This window comes from Diachasmimorpha longicaudata, chromosome 5 (genome assembly GCF_034640455.1).
Source record: "Diachasmimorpha longicaudata isolate KC_UGA_2023 chromosome 5, iyDiaLong2, whole genome shotgun sequence".
In the NCBI taxonomy this organism is placed as follows: Eukaryota; Metazoa; Arthropoda; class Insecta; order Hymenoptera; family Braconidae; genus Diachasmimorpha; species Diachasmimorpha longicaudata.
In genome coordinates, this window is record NC_087229.1 from 3,257,040 (window position 1) to 3,278,542 (window position 21,503).

The 21,503-nt window shown below is 37.1% G+C and overlaps 4 protein-coding genes and 1 long non-coding RNA gene across 8 annotated transcripts; 2 read left to right on the forward strand and 3 right to left on the reverse strand.

The window, feature by feature from the left end:
* Positions 1 to 108: 108 nt before the first annotated feature.
* On the reverse strand, positions 109 to 8,080 carry LOC135163124 (cyclin-dependent kinase 4). Of its 4 annotated transcripts, XM_064122337.1 has the most exons (7): positions 7,535 to 8,080; positions 7,139 to 7,447; positions 6,248 to 6,829; positions 5,600 to 6,167; positions 1,971 to 2,815; positions 1,496 to 1,656; positions 109 to 1,147 (listed from the first exon to the last, which is right to left on the reverse strand). In XM_064122337.1, exons 5-7 carry the CDS (start codon positions 2,787 to 2,789, stop codon positions 928 to 930), a joined length of 1,200 nt encoding a protein of 399 aa, XP_063978407.1. In that variant the 5' UTR covers positions 2,790 to 2,815; positions 5,600 to 6,167; positions 6,248 to 6,829; positions 7,139 to 7,447; positions 7,535 to 8,080; the 3' UTR covers positions 109 to 927. The 4 variants fall into 4 exon arrangements, with proteins under 4 accessions (XP_063978407.1, XP_063978408.1, XP_063978405.1 ...); XM_064122338.1 differs by lacking the exons at positions 5,600 to 6,167; positions 6,248 to 6,829; XM_064122335.1 differs by lacking the exons at positions 6,248 to 6,829; positions 7,139 to 7,447; positions 7,535 to 8,080 and having other exon boundaries at positions 5,600 to 6,173.
* Positions 1,700 to 4,953, forward strand: LOC135163139 (uncharacterized). Its single transcript, XR_010299077.1, has 2 exons — positions 1,700 to 1,997; positions 2,073 to 4,953. It is a non-coding gene; the product is annotated as an uncharacterized LOC135163139 (long non-coding RNA).
* Positions 8,081 to 8,221: 141 nt separating the features above from the next.
* Positions 8,222 to 14,362, forward strand: LOC135163133 (WW domain-binding protein 2). Its single transcript, XM_064122349.1, has 6 exons — positions 8,222 to 8,418; positions 9,243 to 9,577; positions 9,720 to 9,872; positions 10,429 to 10,599; positions 12,906 to 12,991; positions 13,944 to 14,362. Exons 1-6 carry the CDS (start codon positions 8,363 to 8,365, stop codon positions 13,989 to 13,991), a joined length of 849 nt encoding a protein of 282 aa, XP_063978419.1. The 5' UTR covers positions 8,222 to 8,362; the 3' UTR covers positions 13,992 to 14,362.
* Positions 14,356 to 17,043, reverse strand: LOC135163128 (uncharacterized). Its single transcript, XM_064122343.1, has 2 exons — positions 15,347 to 17,043; positions 14,356 to 15,115 (listed from the first exon to the last, which is right to left on the reverse strand). The coding sequence occupies exons 1-2, from the start codon at positions 16,094 to 16,096 to the stop codon at positions 14,900 to 14,902; spliced, it is 966 nt and encodes a 321-aa protein (XP_063978413.1). The 5' UTR covers positions 16,097 to 17,043; the 3' UTR covers positions 14,356 to 14,899.
* Positions 17,044 to 17,333: 290 nt separating this feature from the next.
* On the reverse strand, positions 17,334 to 20,472 carry LOC135163131 (ubiquitin domain-containing protein UBFD1-like). Its single transcript, XM_064122347.1, has 5 exons — positions 20,206 to 20,472; positions 19,498 to 19,863; positions 19,069 to 19,262; positions 18,796 to 18,984; positions 17,334 to 18,595 (listed from the first exon to the last, which is right to left on the reverse strand). The coding sequence occupies exons 1-5, from the start codon at positions 20,216 to 20,218 to the stop codon at positions 18,485 to 18,487; spliced, it is 873 nt and encodes a 290-aa protein (XP_063978417.1). The 5' UTR covers positions 20,219 to 20,472; the 3' UTR covers positions 17,334 to 18,484.
* Between the last annotated feature and the right edge of the window lie 1,031 nt (positions 20,473 to 21,503).

Consider the following 21,503-nt stretch of genomic DNA (forward strand, 5'->3'; position numbering starts at 1 on the left):
TTTACCCGCGGATAGCAAAGGCATTTTTCTATTTTACTCCACTCACCTGGAGAATTAATGGCTCCATGGTAGTTTCATTGGTCTGGGAAGATTTGGGGCAGTCATTTGTGGGGATGAAGGAGAGGAAATGACAAAGGGAAAATGGAAAATGTTGAGGGATGAATTATTGACTGATATACATACTCTTAATTACATTGTTTTTAATCCATTTAAGGCAATAATGGTTAATATGTGGCAGAACATGGGGTTGTTGCATCGTGGGTTCTTAACTGATTTTGTCTGATTGCTATAACACCCAAAAATGACCGAACAATTCCACACATTCACCCCTGAATTAATTTGAAAAATCATTATAAATAATATTATAGCATATATTTCAATATTTCGACAATCCAATTTTCGATGGGATGGACGTCTTAAGGTACAGCATCAAATTACTCTAACATTTCTAAATATATCATATGTCAATTCTAACCCAAATGCTTAATGATCTACGTCTTGAATTGAATATACAAGAGAAACATAAACTAAAATCGGCAGTGATTTTTCTGGTTAAACTCAAAAAGTATCTTAATACTTTTCAGCAGTCCTGAGTGGGTCATTGACCCCAGTCTTACGTGATTATAAAATTCTAGAAACGTCATTAACAATTAATTAACGATTGAGTAAACGAATGCACATCGACGAGTGCTTCGACGTTCTCTCACAATGTGACAATATTATATTTCACCAACATTATTAATAACTAACTCATAATCTAGATTTATACATAAATACAAAGAACTTAAATAATGTGCATAATAAAATTAATTGATATGCATTTTACGATTACGATTAAAATTCGGGCTTTAGTTTTTGTACATGCAAGTACGTTTACATATTTTCCAGTTATGTATTATATAATGTTCGAATAAACCGGTAGAAATGTTATGAAGATTCCATGGTGAAATAGGAATGTTGAAGAGCCTGAGAGGCGGTTAATCTGATATGGGGATCGAAGGTGAGCATTTTAGATATGAGATCGATTCCAGAAGGACACAACTCAGGAATGACGATACGAAGTGGTGTTGCTATTCTTTGGGGAAATGCTGTATAACTCAGGGAGACGTTTTTCGGCCATGCTTCTTGGGTTGGTGTTCCAATAATTCTGTTCAATCAGAAAAAAAAATATTGACATCAAGTTTGAACATTCCTATAACGATAACTTAAATGTCCTTGTAACTTGGACGGTTGTTACCATTAGAGTAAACAATTTCCATCCAGTGTTCTTGAGGCTGAATCGATGACTTTTAAAAAATCAAATGTTTACATGATGTGTAACGAAGTTATTTAATAGGCCGAAATTTTAGCCGTGCACGATAATTATTTAATCGTAGAAAATAAATGGATTGAAAATTTCTACTCTGATGGTAACTACAACCCACGCTAAATGGCGTTAGTTAATTAATACTATGTTTAACTTCAAGTATGCGATACCATTTCGGTTATAACTCACTTGAAAATGCGATCAAGCTGATCTCCTTCACTACTCCCAGGAAATAACGGTTTCAGAGTATTTAACTCTGCCAAAATGCACCCAACTGACCACAGGTCTACAGGAGTAGCATAGGCACATCCCAAGAGTACCTCTGGTGCTCTGTACCACAAAGTAACGACCTACAATCACACAAGAAACAATCAATAAACAAATAATGAATTTAGTGATGCAGTGAATTTGCAGATAATTCCAGTTCTTCATAAATAATCTCTAGGAAATTTGCAGTTTATTCATTCCAATCTGGTCAGATCTACTCAGTCACTGACAAAGGATTGGAGCTAGTAAACTGTATAATTATCTAATTATCCAAGTTCTGATTGTTCTACTGTCAAATTCCATCCATTCTCTAAGCCATTTCTGTAATGAGGGATAAAACCTAGGTTCCGACTTCCCTCCATTTTCCCAAAAGCAAAACCGAATGAAAAATACTCACGACGGAAGTCAGTCGCATCTCAAAATCGTAAGTCTTTGCCAATCCAAAATCTGCAATCTTAATTCTACCCTCGGCCGTGACAAGAATATTCTGTGGTTTCAGATCTCTATGAATGATCCTATGACTATGTAAGAAATCAACTCCGAGCAGGATCTCCTTGGACATTTGTTTAGCCAAAGAAGGTGGCATGCCAGTTGGTGGACAAGCAGAGATGAACTTGGCGAGGTCCCTGTCCACGTGCTCGAAGACAAGCCACAACGTAAGTCCTTTATCAGGTCTGTCTGTACGTCTATTTCTGTCACTCCTGTCAGGAGGCTGGAGGTAATTTCCCTGGCAGACATCGAGGAGTCTCACGATATTGGGATGTTCGAACCTCTCGAGCTGCTTCAATCCTGCGATTTCTCTCAATGTGGATGTGGGAAGTCCATCCTCAGTTAGAGATACGCGTACCTTCTTCAGAGCAACCACCTGACCGCTCGATACGTCCCTGGCCTTGTAGACAGTTCCATAAGCACCATCGCCGATTTGCGATAATTCTTGATAGTGTGCATGTTCACCGATGAATGAAGACTCCAGGGAACCTTCGGCCTTTCTCTCTGTGCTGGATTGCACGAGGCCGAGGGTTCCCGAAGTGCTCGGGACAGCTTCTTCAACTTCCAGCCTTCTGTCGTTTCCAGGAGTGGTGTCGAGAGTCTCTTCCGCTAGGAGATCTAGTTCCTCTCCCGGAGGCTCTCGCTCTTCTCGTAGCTTTGATCTCTTCTCCAGTGGGGGGGTTCCGGGGGGAGTCTCCGAGCTTGGAAGCCGGCGTCTCTCGGCCATCACAACATTTTTTTCAGTGGATCTACCTGGAATAAGCATTTCGTATGTAGACTGATGGAAAAAAATATTTTCATCGAAATGTCGCTTTCTTCAAACAAGAAATACTATCAAATACTTATTACCTATCTTAAATGAATACAATTCGAATTCAGGGAATTCATTTTCGAAGGACAATGAGTTAGTTTTCTGGAGTTTAATTTTTCCGGAAATAATTATGGGACAGTTTTGTATTTTCTTTGGCTATGAATCCGAGAATTTGCTGTACGTTTCAAATTTTTTCTTTTACATTTCTAGGAAATTTTCGGGAAACGCTTTCCCATTGTGGATTATACGAATGGGTAATGTATCCGTAATTTTGCAGAATATTTTCCAGCCTATTTATTCATCGGGCTATCTCCTAGCTCAGAATATTCTCAAAAGAAAATCGCATCAGATTTTGAAACCCTTTTCTCCCTTTAGAGTTCGATCGTTCTTCGAATATTTTTTCGCCTGATTTCCTCTGACTTTTTTCATAAAGTTTGAGGAATTCAGAGGGCAACGGGAATGACGGTAACATCTGCTGTATTAACACCTGCCGTTGTATTCAACCATACTCTTTACGCTGGCGTCACCTTTGTTTCCCCGGTACGAAATATATTCAATGCTGGTCAAATAAAAGTGGATGGGTCTACTGTCAAATAAATAGGTTTGGAATGCTAAGATGTGGGAGGAACAAAAAATAATCGTGATAACACCCGTTACTCAATAGGAAGTGCACCCGTGGCCTGAATCACACTTCCCTCTCCATGAATGAAATAAAATGAAAATAACAGAACCTCGAGTTTTATCAACTTCCGGCTTTGATAATCCGGGCTTCTTACTCTCCAATTTATTGGTGGGGGAGAGTCTCGGGGGAGTGCTACTTCTGAGAAATTTTCAGGTCAAAAATTTTTCCGTTGGGAAAAGGTTTCAACACTGGTGAAGAAGCAATTGACGATGTGAAGAAAAAAAAACATTCTCTTCAACAATTTTTTCTTGGAAAATTGTCACGTTGTTCTATGGAATTAGAATTATTTTATGAAGTGAAGAATTTTTCCTTATGAGCTATAGAGATGAGCATTATTCATTGAATGAGAATTCTAGAAGAACATAAACATTTTATGGTAATCAATATTTTTGGATGTAGACCTAGCTCATTTCGAACTATAATCCGTGGATATTTACACATATGTTTGTAAAACTTGGAATTTTGAGATTCTACACCAATCGACATAATTTCCAAAGAAATTTCAAAACGTACAAAGTGAACGATGCCGATGCTCCCATACAGAAGGAAAAAATTGAAAACCAAAAATAGTCCTGAAGGGATTTTCAACCCCCTCTATTGCCCTATCTCCCCAGAATTTGCCCTCCTACAAAACTATCTGAGACACCGTGGGAAGTAGAACCCGTTGAGCTTTAATGTCTCCGCATTCCTTCTTCTGTTTACTCCATTCCGCTTATCATCATTGATAGTAAAGGGCAGCGTAGCTCGAGTAACAACAAATAAACGAGCCAGTCATCCATTGACAACGGCTCCCGCATTGGATTGTTGACGTAAATAACATGACTAACGCCATTTATTAAGCCCTCACGTACGGGGCGCCCTTATGATGCCAAAACTGTCACAGGTATTCCATATGTTCTAATGGATGAAAAATAATGAAAAAATATGTAATTACAACTCTATGATTTATCTTTCCAACAATTTTTAACGAGACCAGACTCGAGACAAAAAAGTTATCAGACCATTTCCCCATAGCCGTTACGTTCTGAGATAAGTTCATTATTAATTGATACTTTGTAATTATGAAATCTGTCATGTCAAATGGATCCATGACTGGACCTCTGGGAAGATGACCTCATTTTTTTTTCTACAATTTTTTTTTCTTTTTCCATGCGTAAGAATATTCCGAGTAATTTTTTTGATACTTTTGGTAACGAATATCCCGAATATGTCAGCTTTTTTTCGTCTTCGTATCAGTAACTGTTGGAATGGAAACAAGTATTTTGAGAAATGAAATTGGGTTTGGTGAAACAAACAATCGACTGAATCGAGTTCCAATTATTGAAAAGAATGACATCTCCGAAAAAATTCCATATTCAAAAAGAGCTGTGGAAAAATTCGAAAAAAAAAATTGAAGAATAGCTTTTCTAGTCCCCCCCCCCCCTCCCCCCCAGTAGCAAAAAAAATCGAGATCAGTTTCAAAGAGCCTGAGAGTCAGCTGTGACTAGTTTGATTTGACATGGAGTACCTCTTATACCCCATTACTTGTCAAGGCGTTTCAGTAATGAATGTTGACTCAATTAAAAATCGATGAATGTCCATAAAAAATGTCGTCATAATACCCTCCTAATCACCCGAGGAAATTCAAATAATCAGTCAATTAATTAATCAACTCATGGATTAGTCACGTCTCGAAAGGAGCACATGAAAGAAGAAATGCCAAAGGGGTTGTCAACATTTTCTCCTAAACTGTCTGACTAATGACGTCCCACTTGACATTAAATGAACTTCAACTGGTAACTCAGATGAACATATGACTCCATCAGATGCGACTACGTTTAACACGTGATGTTATCCTGGGCCTCAGATGCCTTGAGCCCACGTGGTCGGCTGGGGCCGGATGCCCCGCGGTCTCAACGGCTCTGCATATAAGCGGCGTCGTTGTCGTCACAAGAAAGCAAAGAAAGACTAAAAGTTCAGTCAAAATTGCCAAAAAATCTCCGTTAAGTCGCCTAAATTCCGAAGTCTCGGAAAGAAGAAATAACTGAAAGCTGATTCAACTTACCACCAATAATGGCCGAAAATCCACAACAATGGAAAATTAAAATAAATAAAACTGGATATGAATGTTCACCAGAAGAAACAAATGATTTCACGAATACAATTCACTCGGCACTTCATTCGCAATTCAATTTAAAACCAAAGTAGAGAGAAATATTGTGATTGATTTGTGTTAAGTGTCAGGGTGAGCTGAGTGATTAGACTGGAGGACGTTGATTCGTGTACTCCTCGTAATATGCGTCCTCGTCCGTCGGACGACGCTCTCACACTGCGTCGCTCCTATTCCGAAACATGAATGGAATGCTTCCACCTTTAGGGCCCAGGCCCCGCGATGCACGATAGACGTTGCTCTGGAATGAAGAGAGTGAAAGGGACGAGGAGGGGAGACGGCCAACGAAGGAGCGGAGGAAGAAAGCGAGGAGTAGACTGGGGAGAGATTTCCAGGAGCGGTAGTAGATGGAGCTGGGGCCCTTCCTTGATCATCCGTTTGGAAAGTGTCTGATGATTTTTAGAAGTCTTTGTATTGATTCTCCAGCTGGAGAACGTTGGCGAGTACTTTTGGAGTATATCCGCTGAAATGGAGTTCCAGGGAGAATGTTAAGTCATCTCTGTTGGCTAAAATTTCCAGGGACTAAAGTTCACTTCAACTCACCAATTCCGATTATATTATTTTTTTTAGGTTTCCTTGGCTACATGAGTTGGCGGATGCAAAACTGACTGGAGTAATGAGGGAAAATAATCTGCATTATGACGTTACTGGACAGCAGATTTGAATCATCAACTTTTTTGAATAATTTGATGCACAACTCCCTGTTTGAACCTCTATTGCCTTGCATATTGAGTTGGATTTTTTTTCTGTTTTGGAGGGCTCGAGGTACGATTTCTCAACTGCCTTTGGATTTTTTAACAAGCTATTTCGGAGTTCCGTTTTTTTAAATTATGGAACATGTCACTGTCAAGCAATAATTCCCTGAATCGAAAATTACCGGAGTAACTAGATCTAAAAAATCAACACATTGTTTGCAAGTACTTCTGGATCGGTCTTTTCAGCACAGCACAGCAATGCTAGAGGATGTTTTCTCCACTGAAATGCTTTCGTCATTTTTAACGAATTAGAGTAATCGCAGGATTAAATCTTAATCTGTTGTCTTCGAAATTACCCATTAGCATCTCGTTATCGAGCTGTGGACTATACATTGAGTCATTACAATATGATGTATGTCTGCTGTCAACACTTTAAAGAGGATGGATCGTTTTATAAGTATGACTGCAACTATAATAACTTTGAAGGAAACTTTGAAAAAGCCTTTGCGATGAATTTTATGAACTTCAACAAACGTCTCTCTATAAGTCTTTCAAAACTTCTTTTCAGAGATGATCACAAATATAGTGGAGCGATAAGATCGCACTTGGTATTTCTATCACTATCATCACTTATTTTTTCGTTACGTGTAAATCTCCTAAGCTTATGAAGAAATATTGAAACGTTTTCCTAAAGCCCATGAACTTCTGCACCACAGACTTTTTCAAAAAAGGGTTTTACCTCAGATCTCAAAATAATTAACGACTCTGTTGCAAACTCGTTCTTACTACTCCGTCCATATTTCATCAGTAATCTCCGTCCCTGGTCGAAATAATCACGAGATAATGCCTCGTGGACTGCTGAACAGCAGTGAATCACGTTGACTCATGTGGAGAATTATCCTGTATGAAGTTTTGCATGAACTGATGTGACTAAAACATTTTTCCCGGGAGCCGAATTGTTTCAGGACCCAATCCATGGTCACTCGATTGTTATGAGTTACAGAAAATTGGAGAAGGCAGCTGGAGGTTTCTGACGAAACAGGAACACCTGCAGATAGACATTAATCTATTGCACATTTTTATTTCATTTAATTTGTTCTTTGAATATTGAATATAGTATTTTCGCTAGATTTACATGCGGGTGCCCCGATGTTTCGGCACTTTGCGGAACCTCGATGACGTCGACGAGACACTTGAACGGCAACAGAACAGAACAGGAAATCCGTTTACGACGGCAGGAGTACTGTCTCCAGAGTCTGCGGTGAGTACAGATGCGTTCAGAGCAGAACAACAGGCGGTTGGGTTATCTGAAATGCCGGTGACCTCGCTCAACTTCGGGACTGGTTTCAAGTTTTTTTTTTCTCCTCTTTTAAGATTCGGATTTTCGGGGGTTCTGAGGAGTGTGGTGGAAGGGCAATTAATATGTTGACTTAGGACAGAAATATTTTTTTAATTGAAGAGAGAAGGTCCAGAGAGAGGGTGAGATTATAATCGGCCGATTTGTTGGATTCGAAGTAAATCGAGGATTAAAAAAAAACGAAAGCTAGTGAGTGATATATCGGAATATGTTGTTTATCGTGAGTGAATCTAATATCAACGGCGGAGATGACAGGAACCTACACTATCACCAATGAATGGAATAGATTACGGACGTATAATTGCCAGGTAGATAATTAATTCCCTAATAAACTCGTGTTAGATCACTTGGAAATCGTTTCGCATGATTTAGGGGTCAATTTGAGATGGAATATCAGATTCCGAGGCATTCAAATAACATCATGGAATATCCGTTTCCTGACGCATGCGTAGTCCGTCCGTGTCCGCCTTATCATTTATGAATCAGCTGATCGTGGATACTAGGTTTACCGAGACACCGACAAGACCATTTGTGATTCTTTCAATCTCCTGCATTAACATTAATTCAACGATTTTTTCGAGATACACTGAATAGAAGAGAAACGTCATGTCGTTGAACACGGCACACGCCAATGATGGAGTGCTTCTACACGCCGGAGAATGGTGAGCTGATATTATTTATGAATATAAACATTGTGTACACCCAACTGCGTCACTAAACGTAATCTGCCAACGACGTGGCCTTGTTGAGCACCGTTGTTGCACTTTTATGTCGATAATTCTGCAATTATGTCGTGTTGCTCTTCTTCTATTACGTTTTAAAAAATATTCAGTTGATAATTTTTTTACTTCAAAATTTTTCCCTTTTTTGCCAAGTGTTTTTCCAGGTCTTTCGTTGTCGCTTTGATGTCGAATGATTGAATAATTGATTCGATGATGAAATGTGGTTTCATAAGCCTCTTGTATTCTCCAATGTTGTACACCGTTGATTCATCTGGACAATTTCAGGGAAAAATGTTGAGGGCCCTTTTTGGGAAAAATTCTCTTACATGCAAATAAAATTCTCTGGTATTATTCTTCTTTGAATCGGTAATTCTTGAAGAAATTTTAGGGAGGACGTATTCACGTTTTATTTCGTCAATATTGTTCTTGATTTTTTAATAATGTTGTTGATATCTTTCTAACTTCCACTCAATCTTCGGAAGTATCATTTTCCGAATTTTGATTGTCGTTCACGAACTCTCAGAAAACATGTCAATAATTAAAAAAAAAATGGAAAACCTTTCTTGGCCATCGATTAATGAGAGTTCCAAACAATGGTAATTTATTTTGATTGCATGGCTTCCTATATGATGTTTGCACAATTGTGCTAAACACAAATTATTCTGTGTCAGATGGAAGTTAAATACCGCTGAATATTCATGCTTTTTTAAATTCCCTCGAAATCAGACCAACGTTCCAATACTGAAATTTTTGATGCTTAATAGCATTCTGTTATTCTGCGACAATGTGACGATGGAATTTCATGGGCAAGAGCAGCCAGAGTTCACTGGCACAAAGAGAGGCAGGATATATTTGACAACTCATCGAATGATCTTCAATGCCAAGGACAGAAAGGAAAGAATGCAATCGTTCAGTTTTCCTTTCATCACATTGAGTGAAGTGGAGCTGGAACAGCCGATGTTCGGAGCCAATTACATCAAGGGCAAATGTCGGGCACAGCCAAATGGCAACTGGGTTGGCGAATGCAAATTCAAGTTGCATTTCAAGAGCGGAGGAGCTATTGAGTTTGGACAGGCTATGCTGAGGGCAGCTTCTATGGGTAATTTCACTATCCTTAATTATATCCCATCATCATATCATATCCTTAATCCATAAGAATCAGAGATTAAATTGGTCATGAGATTTTCCTAACGGTCGACCTTGGGACTGCCTCACTGATAAATCATTTTCTCATTGCACAGCCTCACGCAATGGACCTGGTTATGAGGCTCCACCACCCTATCAGCCTCCTACATCAGACTGGTATGCAGCACCACCTCCAGCCTACCAAGCAGCTCCCCAAGGCTACTACGGGTGGATGCCACCCACCAACGTATTTCCAGAAGTGCCTCCAGGTAAATTCTCAATACAATGTCTAGAATTATGTTCATGAAAAAAAACACACCTAAATCTGGATCTATCCATTCATTAGGCAAAATCAGGCTCACAAAATATCTTATAAGCACTTTATCCTCACTGCAATGACTGGTTTTGGAAATAAAAAACCTTTCAGGATATGTAATAATCGATATAAAAGTGTTTCTGACATTTTTGGGACTTATAGTGTGCTAAATGGCGGAAAATACATCGATATCCTTAATTTATTAATTTCCTAACTGAGCAAGTATTGCTTAAACGATTATGAACTCTATGGTTCCGTAACGAACTCATTTAAGAAATAACGTTAAAACGACATTTTTAACTCAGCAAAAAAATTAATGAGTTTATTATGTTTCTATTCAGAGTTTTAACAAGAAACTGTCTTTTTCATTAAAAAAAATTTCTCCCCTACAAAAAACATGTCTTGAATTTTCTCGCCAAATCAAGAAGAGATACTCACAAAGTAATCATTATGAAATTTTTTCACGTCGTGATAAATTATTGCCAACAATTAATTAAATCGTTTTATAGCTAATTCGGTCTACATGACGGACATGCCTCCACCGTATCCAGGAATAAATTCTCCATACGTGAGCGGTGGAGTTCCCCAGGGACAGGGAGCATGGGGTGGACATCCCCCACAGCAGAACGGCAATCCTGGCTGGGCCAATCCCAATTATAATCCTCAGGCTAATCAAGCAGGTGCGTATCCGGGTTATCAACCGAATTACAATAATTACCCGCAAAATCCACCACCGTACTCAGCTTATCCTCAACCTGGTGGATATCCACAAGGGCCCTACAATAATTATCCACCTCAGTACTAAGATATTACGCCTAAATTATGGCGATTTGATTTTACAAAACTATTGCTATTTAGTCTATCTCGAGGTTTGCTATCTGCAAACACCTATTCCGAACGATTTCCAATCGATTATCAATGTGCTTCTATTAATGTTTACTCCTAACGATATTGCGAAGAGGAATAAGGCGAAGCTGAGAGCAGCTAAACAACGCTACAAATGTTATTGGAAAATTGTGTTATCACTTTATGTTTAATGAACGCACGTATTAAATGATAATATCGTTGACTCATGGTTCTTTTTCATTTACAAACACCTGTCAAACTATTAAGTATATCGAATAATAGGAATTTAAGTAGAAATAACTAGGGGGTAACATTTCACCGCAAAGTAGTTCGGTTTATTATTACAATAGGTTCACACCTAAAAAAATCGTCAGTAAGACTTTATGAATACAATTAGGTGATATAAAGCCGTCCAGTAATTTGCCTGCTCACCCCGTAAGCACAAATTGTACGACAAACTTGAGTATCCTTGGGCGTTAAAAATTGAGGTGAATCTCTTAATTTTTAAATTTTCTGGCTAATGAGTAATTTAGAGGCCAAATATCATGAGAGTTTTTTGCCAGGTGAAAAAATTCTCCACAAAAAGCGACCTTGCCATTTTTTTTCAATGTAGTACATCAGAAAAAATCGTTTTTTCCGTTTTTGGTGGATATAAAGTTCATTTTTTAACAACAAAATGGGGGGAATTCATCACGTTGCAGATGTTCACGCGACGAAATAATTTTTGGAACCCCCAGCAAGTGTTTCATCTCCCAAACTTGATATCCTTTCGTCTTTTTTTTGTTTTAAAAAATTACGCAAGAGTATTGCACAATATACCTTAGAGTGACCTGCGGTAAGAGATTGGCTTTCACTGCTTCCAGTTATTATCTCACGGCTTAGTCATATTTTATCCTCCGTCGAGGTTTTTCCAAGTTTGGCAAATAATAGTACGATCAAAAATTTACACGAATGTTTCCATTTTTACGGAATAAACTATCGACTATTTTTATTTAATTTTATTCTGTTACCATTCCAATGTGTGAGAACTGTGTTTTTATGTCAGTGACATAATACAAAAATGTAACTCAGGACCGTGACGAAGGATTGTCACTGGGGAGCTCACTCGAAAGAATAGTGCGAGTTTGCCGTCTTGATTAATTGACGGAGAATAGTTTTGGTTTTTGAGGCAATCACTAGGGAAAAATCAACCTGATTTTCGGTTCATCCTTTCCGGGACGAAAGATTTTTGTGTGATTTATATTCTTATGAAATATGCCTAATCAGAGTAAATACAGTTTAACTAAAGTGTACGCTTGTATGTATTAGTTCTAATTAATTTCATCGTCTACTCAAGATTATGGGGGGATTACTGTGGATTTATAACAATTATAAAAGTGCGATTGACGAAATTTCTGTAGAGTTGTTGAAAAATTCAACCGTGAAGCGGAAGAATGATGGAAGTTGACTTAGCTTTTAACAAAGTCCCTTCTATTTTGGTGAATTAAATTTTTGAAATGTCTAAGTTCATGGGATATGTTTCTTAAATGTTCTTGACAAACACCGATCGGATTCCGTTTTGCAGATTAAAATCCCGAGCGTGCAGTGTGGGAAAAATTCAATAATTTTAAAGATCTTAAGGTATCATAGCTGACAATCGAAGGAATCTTGATTTTTTTTTAATGTGAATATCCCTTTAGCGTACATTCTGTAAAAATTCTTATTCAGTTGACAAGACTGAGAAGTGGAAACATTTAGTAGACAAGAGTTCATTTCGGGGTTGGATTGTTGGTATTATTTGCATTGTATTTTGATGTTTCATGATTTAATATCAAAATCTTCGAGGACTTGACCAAATTAAAAAAATATCTGACAAAAAATCTTTCAACTATATCTCGGGGCTACTTATTACGGGGATAACAAGGCAATAAAATCAATTTACTAGTTAACTTTCGGGAACCGAGTGACTTTAATAAGACATGGAGTCTCTTTTCTGTAAATAATGGAATTTTCCATCGAAAAGCTCCTTTAATAAATTTTTATGCAATCATTCAACAATTTAAATTAAATTGATAACGAATAATTTCGAAAATTCACAGTATTCTCTCCTCAACTACTTCATAACTCATTCACTCTTTTATTCTTTCTCCATTAAATTTAGATGCCAAAGCTGCAGAAGCTGCCCAAAGTGCATACTACGATCCCAACAGGCCACAGTGTGCATACGTACCACCACCTGCTTATTATGTAAGTAAAATTATCGAGTGGAAATGATTATCAACCTCAATAAATATAAACAGGACATACAATTAAATTACAGATACCAATAAAAAAAATCCAAATATTTATTGTAAATATTACTATTTGACATCATAAAAATTCAGTTTTCAAAGAGCTATTTGAATAATAATTTTTTTCTTCAAATTTGTCTCACGAAATTCAATTATTAAATCCAAATGGCAAGCAAGTCTTGCTTCTGAACAATGGACATCGTCCCGGAGCAATATACGCAATACAGAATTTAATTACCAATTACATGTGTGAAGAAATGAGATTCCTTTTGTGGATAGAAAATAACAATGTTTAAGGACTATTAAACCATTTTTTTCCTTTTTTACTCTCACTACAGTTTCAAAACTGTAAGAATTACAATAAAAAAAAGAGACACCAACTTTCGCAACTACTATTGTCTTGTGTTGCGTGAATTACATTTAACTATGAACGATTCACACTTAACTAAATTTTAGAGGTTTTAAAGTATATGATGGTAAAACTATTGGAAAGCATGCCAGCAATCTATTGATGACATAGAGAGCACTAGAAAATCACTCAGTGCTATACTCATTATCACATGATCACGGTGTCTCCTTGTTTTTCACAATGTTCCATCAACTCCGGAGAATAATGCAAAAAAGTCATTTACGATCAATTAGACAAGTTATGAAAGTTAAATGCATCGTAAAACTAGTTTTTTGTTTTGCCCTTCAGACTCTAATGTTTGAGAGAAAAAGATATCTATTAGAGGAAAATTGGAGGGCTGGGATTTTTTTAAAATGGAGGCCGTAGTTTTCCGTTCTTTTATGGAGAACCACGATTACTCCTACAAAGAGTTGGAAATTTCACCCAGGTCTCTCTCCTCAAGAGTGAGAAAAACATTCATGCAATTGCTAATAGCCGTAACCTTTGTTTTACCTTTCAGGAGAGTCCACCAAGTTTCCAGCAGGCAACGGAGAAGAAAGACCAGTGAAAATGACAAATCCTCCCATAATAAAACAAAAAGTATTCTGATTGAAATCACACTAGCAATTATCGTTGATCGTTGTTAACTATCCTCCTTACGTTTTTTAGTACTTTGTACATTTTTCAAACGAAGGCTGTTGAAGCTATGAATAATCTCGAACTCCGGTTGACCATGCATTTAATTATTTCTATCGTTTTTTTATTCTTTCTTCTCTTTACTCATGAAATAATTACGGCCAAAGAGATGGAACGGGCAAGGGATTCCACCGATTTTCGATACATGAAATTATAACTATTACAATATTATTATGGTTTTATCACATTATTTTCGTGAAAAATATGTTGCAAATTTGCATAAATAAACACACTAGCATGGCACCACTGTTTTTATTATTGAAAAAATACCCTGACCAACATTGGCGAACATTTATAAAATTATAAAAAATATTTTTTTAATTTATGTGCAATCTTTGTATAAAAATAATCGGCTGGGAAGAAACAAGTCCGTAAAAAATTAGATGATTTACGGCTAAAGATGCCGGACAGACGACAGTTTCGAATCATTTATCAGAAATATTTGGCTCCTCAAAGGTTTTTCGAATTAGTCAATCAATTTTAAAACTATTGTACAAAACTTGCTATTAGATCTGAAAAAATTGAGATTTTCGCTCTTCTTTCATCTTCTCAAGTGGCATTTATAACTATAATTATATGATAACAATTATATTATAATAATATTGTACTAAATAAAATTATCAATAGTTTTTGGTTACGGAGAATCTCATGGAAAAACAAAATGATTTTCCTCCAGGAACCAGTGGTTTCACAATTATTTTCTCAAATGTCGTAAATAATCTGGACTTGTTATCTTCCAACACTTTGGTATAAAATTTGAAGATTTTATGTATATAATAATCATCCGTATTCGGACGTCACTGTGAGACTGAGCTGTCCTCTCTCAACGTAGGTCGCATGGTACCAAATCCTTGTATCAAGCAGAATGAGATCTCCTTTGCTTACAGAGAAATTAAATTTATTGCAGACGCTATCGCACTCTGGAGTCGGCGCTACAGTCCACGTTTTATCCCCCAAGACTTGACCCTGCCACATCAGTCGCGGAATATAATCCAACTGTTAAAAGACAAGTTTATTAACATACGCCATGTGAACTCCGTCCTTTCAAGTCCTTATTTCCCTTCATATGAATATCAGATTAAAATGATGACTTGAAATTAATTAGTCTAACTTCGTTAAAAAATCGTAAAAAAAATATTGTCATTGAACTGTGTCAGAGGAGTTATAAAGCATGATATTTGGTACTAATTCCAACATTTAATCCTGAACCCCCCAACAATTACTCACATGCATGATCGCGCCCTCGTCGTATCCCAGGAACACATAATTCGTCTGGGGTACCTCGGCATCATCCGGAAAGAACGTCGGCGTTTCATAATACTTCCTCATCTCTTCGAGTACTTCAGGATGGCAGTTCTTCCATCCCACATACCAGCTCCCTCCCTCCCTGTTCTGCCTCCGTCCTTCACTCATCTCAAACACTTCCCTAAGACTTGAGAAGTTGCTCTTGAAATGCAAAAACTGGCACTCCTCCTCCACCGATTCATAACTCCCCTCAATTCTGTTATACAAATCCCTGAAAAACTCAAGACTAAAAACCTCAGCAGCCTTCCAGTGCTCAATCGCCCTCTTCACGATAATCGGCCTAGAGCTGTACGCAAATTCCTCAAATTTCTCTTTGGTAACATTTTCGATGATTATAGCAGAATTTATTCCGCGACAGTAATCGCAGTCTGACACTGGTCTCGTAAATTCCCAGACTAAATAATTATTCGGAATGTAGCATCTCGAATTGAAAATATAATTAACTAAATCGTCACGCCCACGAACGATTAGTCCACAAATTATGGAAATAAAAATTCCTATTGCAAATATCCTGAAGCTGACGAGGCCTACGAACTGTTTGCCATTTGTTGAGTCTCTTCGTTCCGCTAAAGACTTCAAAGTCTTTAATTTCACTCCTCGACTGAGAAACTCGCGATTTAAACCGAGAAAAATTTCTCGAACAATTCTCAATTGTTCCTCCTTTTTTTCCATATCCTTTAGGATTGCCTTCAGTGCGAGCAGTTATTCCAAAATAATCACACATTTTTCTGTTCTCCTGGTGGGTTCAGTACTCAAGAATGTCGAATTCCGTCATCACTTATCTTATCAGCGATGACAAATTCGAAATAACGTAATTATTCTGTTTTCTTCCTTTACGAGCTGTCATTTGGATCTGTCTCGATGTTGCAAGTGTTCAAGGTAATTACAATTCAGCGAAATGAATTTTTTAATGTAACTTTTAGTGGTTCGAAAATGTAAACAATTAAATGACCGGGGATTTGTGAAATCTGACGTATTCGCGATTTACAACATCACGCGAGGTAACTTGACTGTCCTTGGGCCACTTACGTTTAACACTGATTGTGAGAGGTCTCAAAGAGTGAAGAGATGTTGAAGAATTGGTGGGGAAGGTATTGATCACTGAACACGTGGTAAAGACTTTCTTCTCGGGATTGGTTGGAGGGAGTTTGTTGGGATTGAGAGAAGGAGGCTTAGCTGGTGCTGTGGACCTGTGAATGCCTCCTCTGTGGCATCTGCGCTGCCAGAGGTGTGGGGAGAGACAGAGAAAGAGAGGAAGAGAGATGGAGAATAAAAGGTCGGGATGCGCCTACACTTCTCTCGGAGATATTTAACATTGTGATGAGGCGTTTCCTGCATCCACATGCGGGACAGATGTACGCCTCATTTTTCTTTCCTGTGTCTATTGGCTTTTGAAGGTTTTTTTCCATAGAGGTTCTCGGAACCTGTGGCAGATTGAAGAGGGCTTTTCTGGATACAACTGGACTTCTGGGATCATTTGTTCGTAATCACGGGTGCTAGAGGACTTACAAATATTTGGGGGATGTCAGGGGTGAGATGGGAAATGGGATAAATTTAGTGAGTCTGATGAGTTTTTAATGAACACGCATAAAAAAATTGAACGGCTCCTTTCGGCAGGACATTCAGGGTAGGTAGAAAACACTCTAGGGGGTGCACCGTGGCAAATGACTCAACAGCTGATTTTTCCTTGACTTCAGTATTATGGGTATCCATATCGATTAATGAAAAATGATGCAACATCTTCTTGTAAATGCTAAAAAATGAAAAATGCAAAGTATTATAGGAAAAATAGGCAAGATGAGGCTAGTGAACCTGAAGGACTTACTAAAAGCTATTTTTCTAAGGCAGCAAATGTTCTGTAGCGAAGATTCCTCTTTGCAGGAGTTTCTCAAGTAGTATACTTCGAAAATTCATAGTTTCGGAATTTCTTTATTTCGTTTGTCTGAGGATTATTATTTTGATTTGTCACATTGAGTTGGTCACACAGATGTTATGGTATTGGTATAAAATATCAATTTAGTAGAAAATCGTTACATTGTGCTTTACTGATTTACACATAAGAATTTTATGTATCGTCGGCATATGTATCGTAGTTTACTGGTGATGATTCACCGATTACTAGAAGTCAGTAGGGAAGTGGTAAAACACCGTTAAATAACCAAACTCGCGATTGCCGGATCGTAATTTTGAAAACAAATAATTCTACTATACAGGGTATGTGAGTTTTCAAAGTCTATTCGTTTAAAATTATTCAATATCAACATTATTCACAATAATCTGAGCCCTATCCCGAATTACCGACAATTATATTAATATTTCAGCCATGATCAGTTTTAACAAACAATATTAAGAGATATTTTTTAAAGCCAATGGCGTAAAGTGGCCAATAGATGGGCACCTATTTCAATAGAAATTCAACAAAGAAACTTATATAAACCTAATAATTTTAACCACTTCTCCACCGAACTACTTAGGCCACCACGAAAATAGACAAATGCTACTACATCACTTTTCATTGTGATACCTTCGTTGTTGAATTTTACTTTTATGAAAATCGAATACGATAAATATCGTGCTTCTTCTTTAGTTTAAACGTTCTTCTTCATTATCACAAGGCATTGACTGAAAGATCGATTCGATCCTGTTTTTTTTTTATTTAATATAGTCTATATTTATATACTTTTTATTTAATTACTTGAAATTTTTTATCACGAATTAACGCTTTAATAAATGATAAATTGAAGATATATGTTTTCTTTCCTTTTCCTCCGGATAACAAACACTGAGTTAATTGTAAGCAATATCACTAATTTACTTGCAAATTCCTTCTTTGTATTTCATTGTGATCTTCAGTTTGATTGAGATGGAGATGACGTTGGCCGAGATGTGAAGATGATCGAGCAGGAGAATAAACGTAATAAGTTAGACCACTTACTGTTAAAAAAAGGCGTGACTAGTATAGTCCTTTTGTGATAAATATTCACATCTTAATCACACTTTTTCATTAACCGTCTGAATAGGTTGGAAAATACTTTGTTTTTTTTTTGTTTGAGGAATCGATCAAAAGTAGCACCATTTGCCGAGAATCGCGTCTTTGATGGCAGCAATGTACTGAGCTGGCACCCAATAGATCCAATATCTTGAGGCCTCCGTTGCACCCAATCGTATTGCCTACAACAATTAAAATAGACAGATTATTTCAGTGAATCACTGATTTTTTAATACATGACCAGAATTGCTATTTGGTTATTTACAAGGCATGTCGATAGTCAACTATAATTGTGATGTTTAAATGAAGAGAAAATAGTCCAGCGTATTAATTTCTTAAATATAGAGGAAGCGAGTGAAATCATAAAGAAAAATTCATTTACCATAATGTGATATTGAGGATGTTCGGGAATAGGTTCACTGTGGATTGCCTTTATCGAATTCATAGGAATTTTATCAGTCCTTTCTTTTGTCCCAATCCACAGTTGATCTTGTTCCAGTTTGAACGTCAACCTAACCTTTCCCCCCATCTTATTGAGCATTCCAGCTAGTGGAAAGTCCGGCAGAGGATCCTGAAATAAAAAACACACCCAATTGAATATCTTCCATTCGAAAATTCAATTATCAAATATTTTAATCTGACACTATAGCCATACCTTGGCATCCAATATACCGGGCATGGCATCTTCGGGAATCCCTTTGTCCAATATTTTTTTATGTATTTTCTGCTGCGTTAGAAGTTCTTTACTACTGGCAGCTGCTGCTTCCTCTTGGATGTCCTGTTTTGAAGGTACAGTAGCTACCTGAAGCACATCGTCAAGCTTGGATCCAACAATCATCAATTTGGCTCCTGGAATCATAAGATTTTACAATTATTAGTTGATACCACAAAGCTCGTTATTTATTATTTTAATGTGGAGTAGCAAGGGAATAAAAAGTTTATTGAGAATGAATACGAAGGCTGTGTTCCTTAGAAAACTTCTGAAAATAATATTCTCATCTCCCAGAGTTCCCAAAATATCCCTCAAACACTAATATCATCCAATTATATGCCACCAAAAATCCAATTCCCTTGTTCTATTTACCGTTCGTCACTCCCAAATCTCTCAACGTCTGTTCATCTTTAGCCAGACCTTTAATCATGACCTTCTGCATGTGTTTTGGCACCGATATAACCTCTTGCAGATACTGTTTCAATTCTGCAATCGTTCCATCTAGTGGAAAATTAACATCAATTTTGTTCTTATTGAAAATCACTTTAAAGTCTATTTTTTCAGCTGTCCTTTCTTGAGATCCTGTCATTTTATGTGGCTCAGGATCCGTTGGAGTTGTCCCTATCGTTGTTCCACTATTTTCCGTTTTTTCCGGGGCTGTTTCGGGTTCCTTCGAGTCGAGGGTCATCGCAGGACATGACGTACAGTGGTTTTCATTTGTATCCTTTTTCTCTGATTCTAAACAAAAACATTACAGAATTATGTTCTCCACTATTGGACATTTCGTTTTATTGAAAAAACCGACATTCTTTTGTTTCTTGGTTAGAACATCGGGGGTTTTTGGAATGAGAGAATAGGGCAAAATTTTTGATTGGCTTCGGAAAAGAGATATATGCAGTCATTGTTGTCATAGTCCCTAGCCTGAAATCTCCCTTTTCAATAACGAATATTCGGATGATCACAATCAACAGAATTGACACTATTTTTCACGTGGTATGTACATGGTATCAAAAAGATTTAACGAATTATTTTCAGGCTGTTGTAAAAAAAAATGAATATTGAAGAAACTTGCACACGTACCAACGAACTCCATGATGAACTGTATGTTTTCCTCCTCGACCAATTGAAAAATAACGACGCAGAGTGCGCTGTGACTGTAATGCAACAACGCACGCAATGTTTTTGTTCTTCCCTTTTTGTACAATGATGATGATAATTTTGCCACATGAGTCAATTTTTGAGAAATGCTCTTTGGTCATTATGTTCGCATATTCCTGGAACTTGAAAAGTTATGAGTTATTAGTGATTATAAAAATTTTGAACCTCTTGTTGAAATCAAATTGAGATTTGATATTAATATGTTGATGAATAAAAATTGATCATTTCGTCTCTAAATATTTCTAGGGAACAAGATAACCATCGTAATTAGCTATTCATGGTTAATACATTCAAGGTTTCCATGGTAATATTCGCATTGTTTCATGGCGGGAAATTTGTGTAGAAAATAATGAACAATATATTTTGTTGATTATTAATGAAAATTATTATTCACAGAAAATACACCTAATTCTTAAAAAAAATGAATTTTAAAGATTTAAAATACTTAATGTTGAAATTCGCAAAAGTGGTAGCATCTGAAGATTTCGGTAAATTGTGATTATAAAAAACTGGGTTTGTATCCGCTTGAACGAAACTTAAAACGTTTCGTTAGTCTCTCATCCATTTTCAAATAATAATTACCAGTCCATTGCGTCAAATAATAATTACCAGTCTGGCCGATAGCTTAGCAGAAATTGAAATTTTTCAATAGTTTCACTCCATAACCATAGAGAATCGTTTAAAGTTCAATAATTTAATTGTCCATTAATGAGTCACAGGTGGAACCCTTATGTCTACACAGTATTTACAAGTGGTGACCTCTATGTTCCTGAGGTGGAACATTTACCACACAGCACCACGCACAGCATCCCAAGGTACCTGTTCACTGTTTTGGCAAAGGAGATAGATCATGTAGAGCCTCACACCCATTTTAGTAATAACCCTGGCGGTGAGAGGCGCCACATTCCGTTTCGGCGCCTAGCGGCGACAAAAAGTCTCATCTGTAGATAGTCAAACGGTAATTACTGCCTCGATTATGGCCGTCATTAGCAAGTACTCGATTTCTGATGTCATCTCTTTGCTACATAAGGATTTTAGCTTATCCACTAAAACAATTAAAATATCTGTTCAATATTAGGTGTACCTAATGTAAAATTTCATATATTTGCAAAATATATAATATAAACCGTGATTATCATTACTATAGCCATTTTATACATTTGAGTTTCACAAATTCAAACAATAAGTAATTTTAATTGATTATTGAATTTCGTCAATCT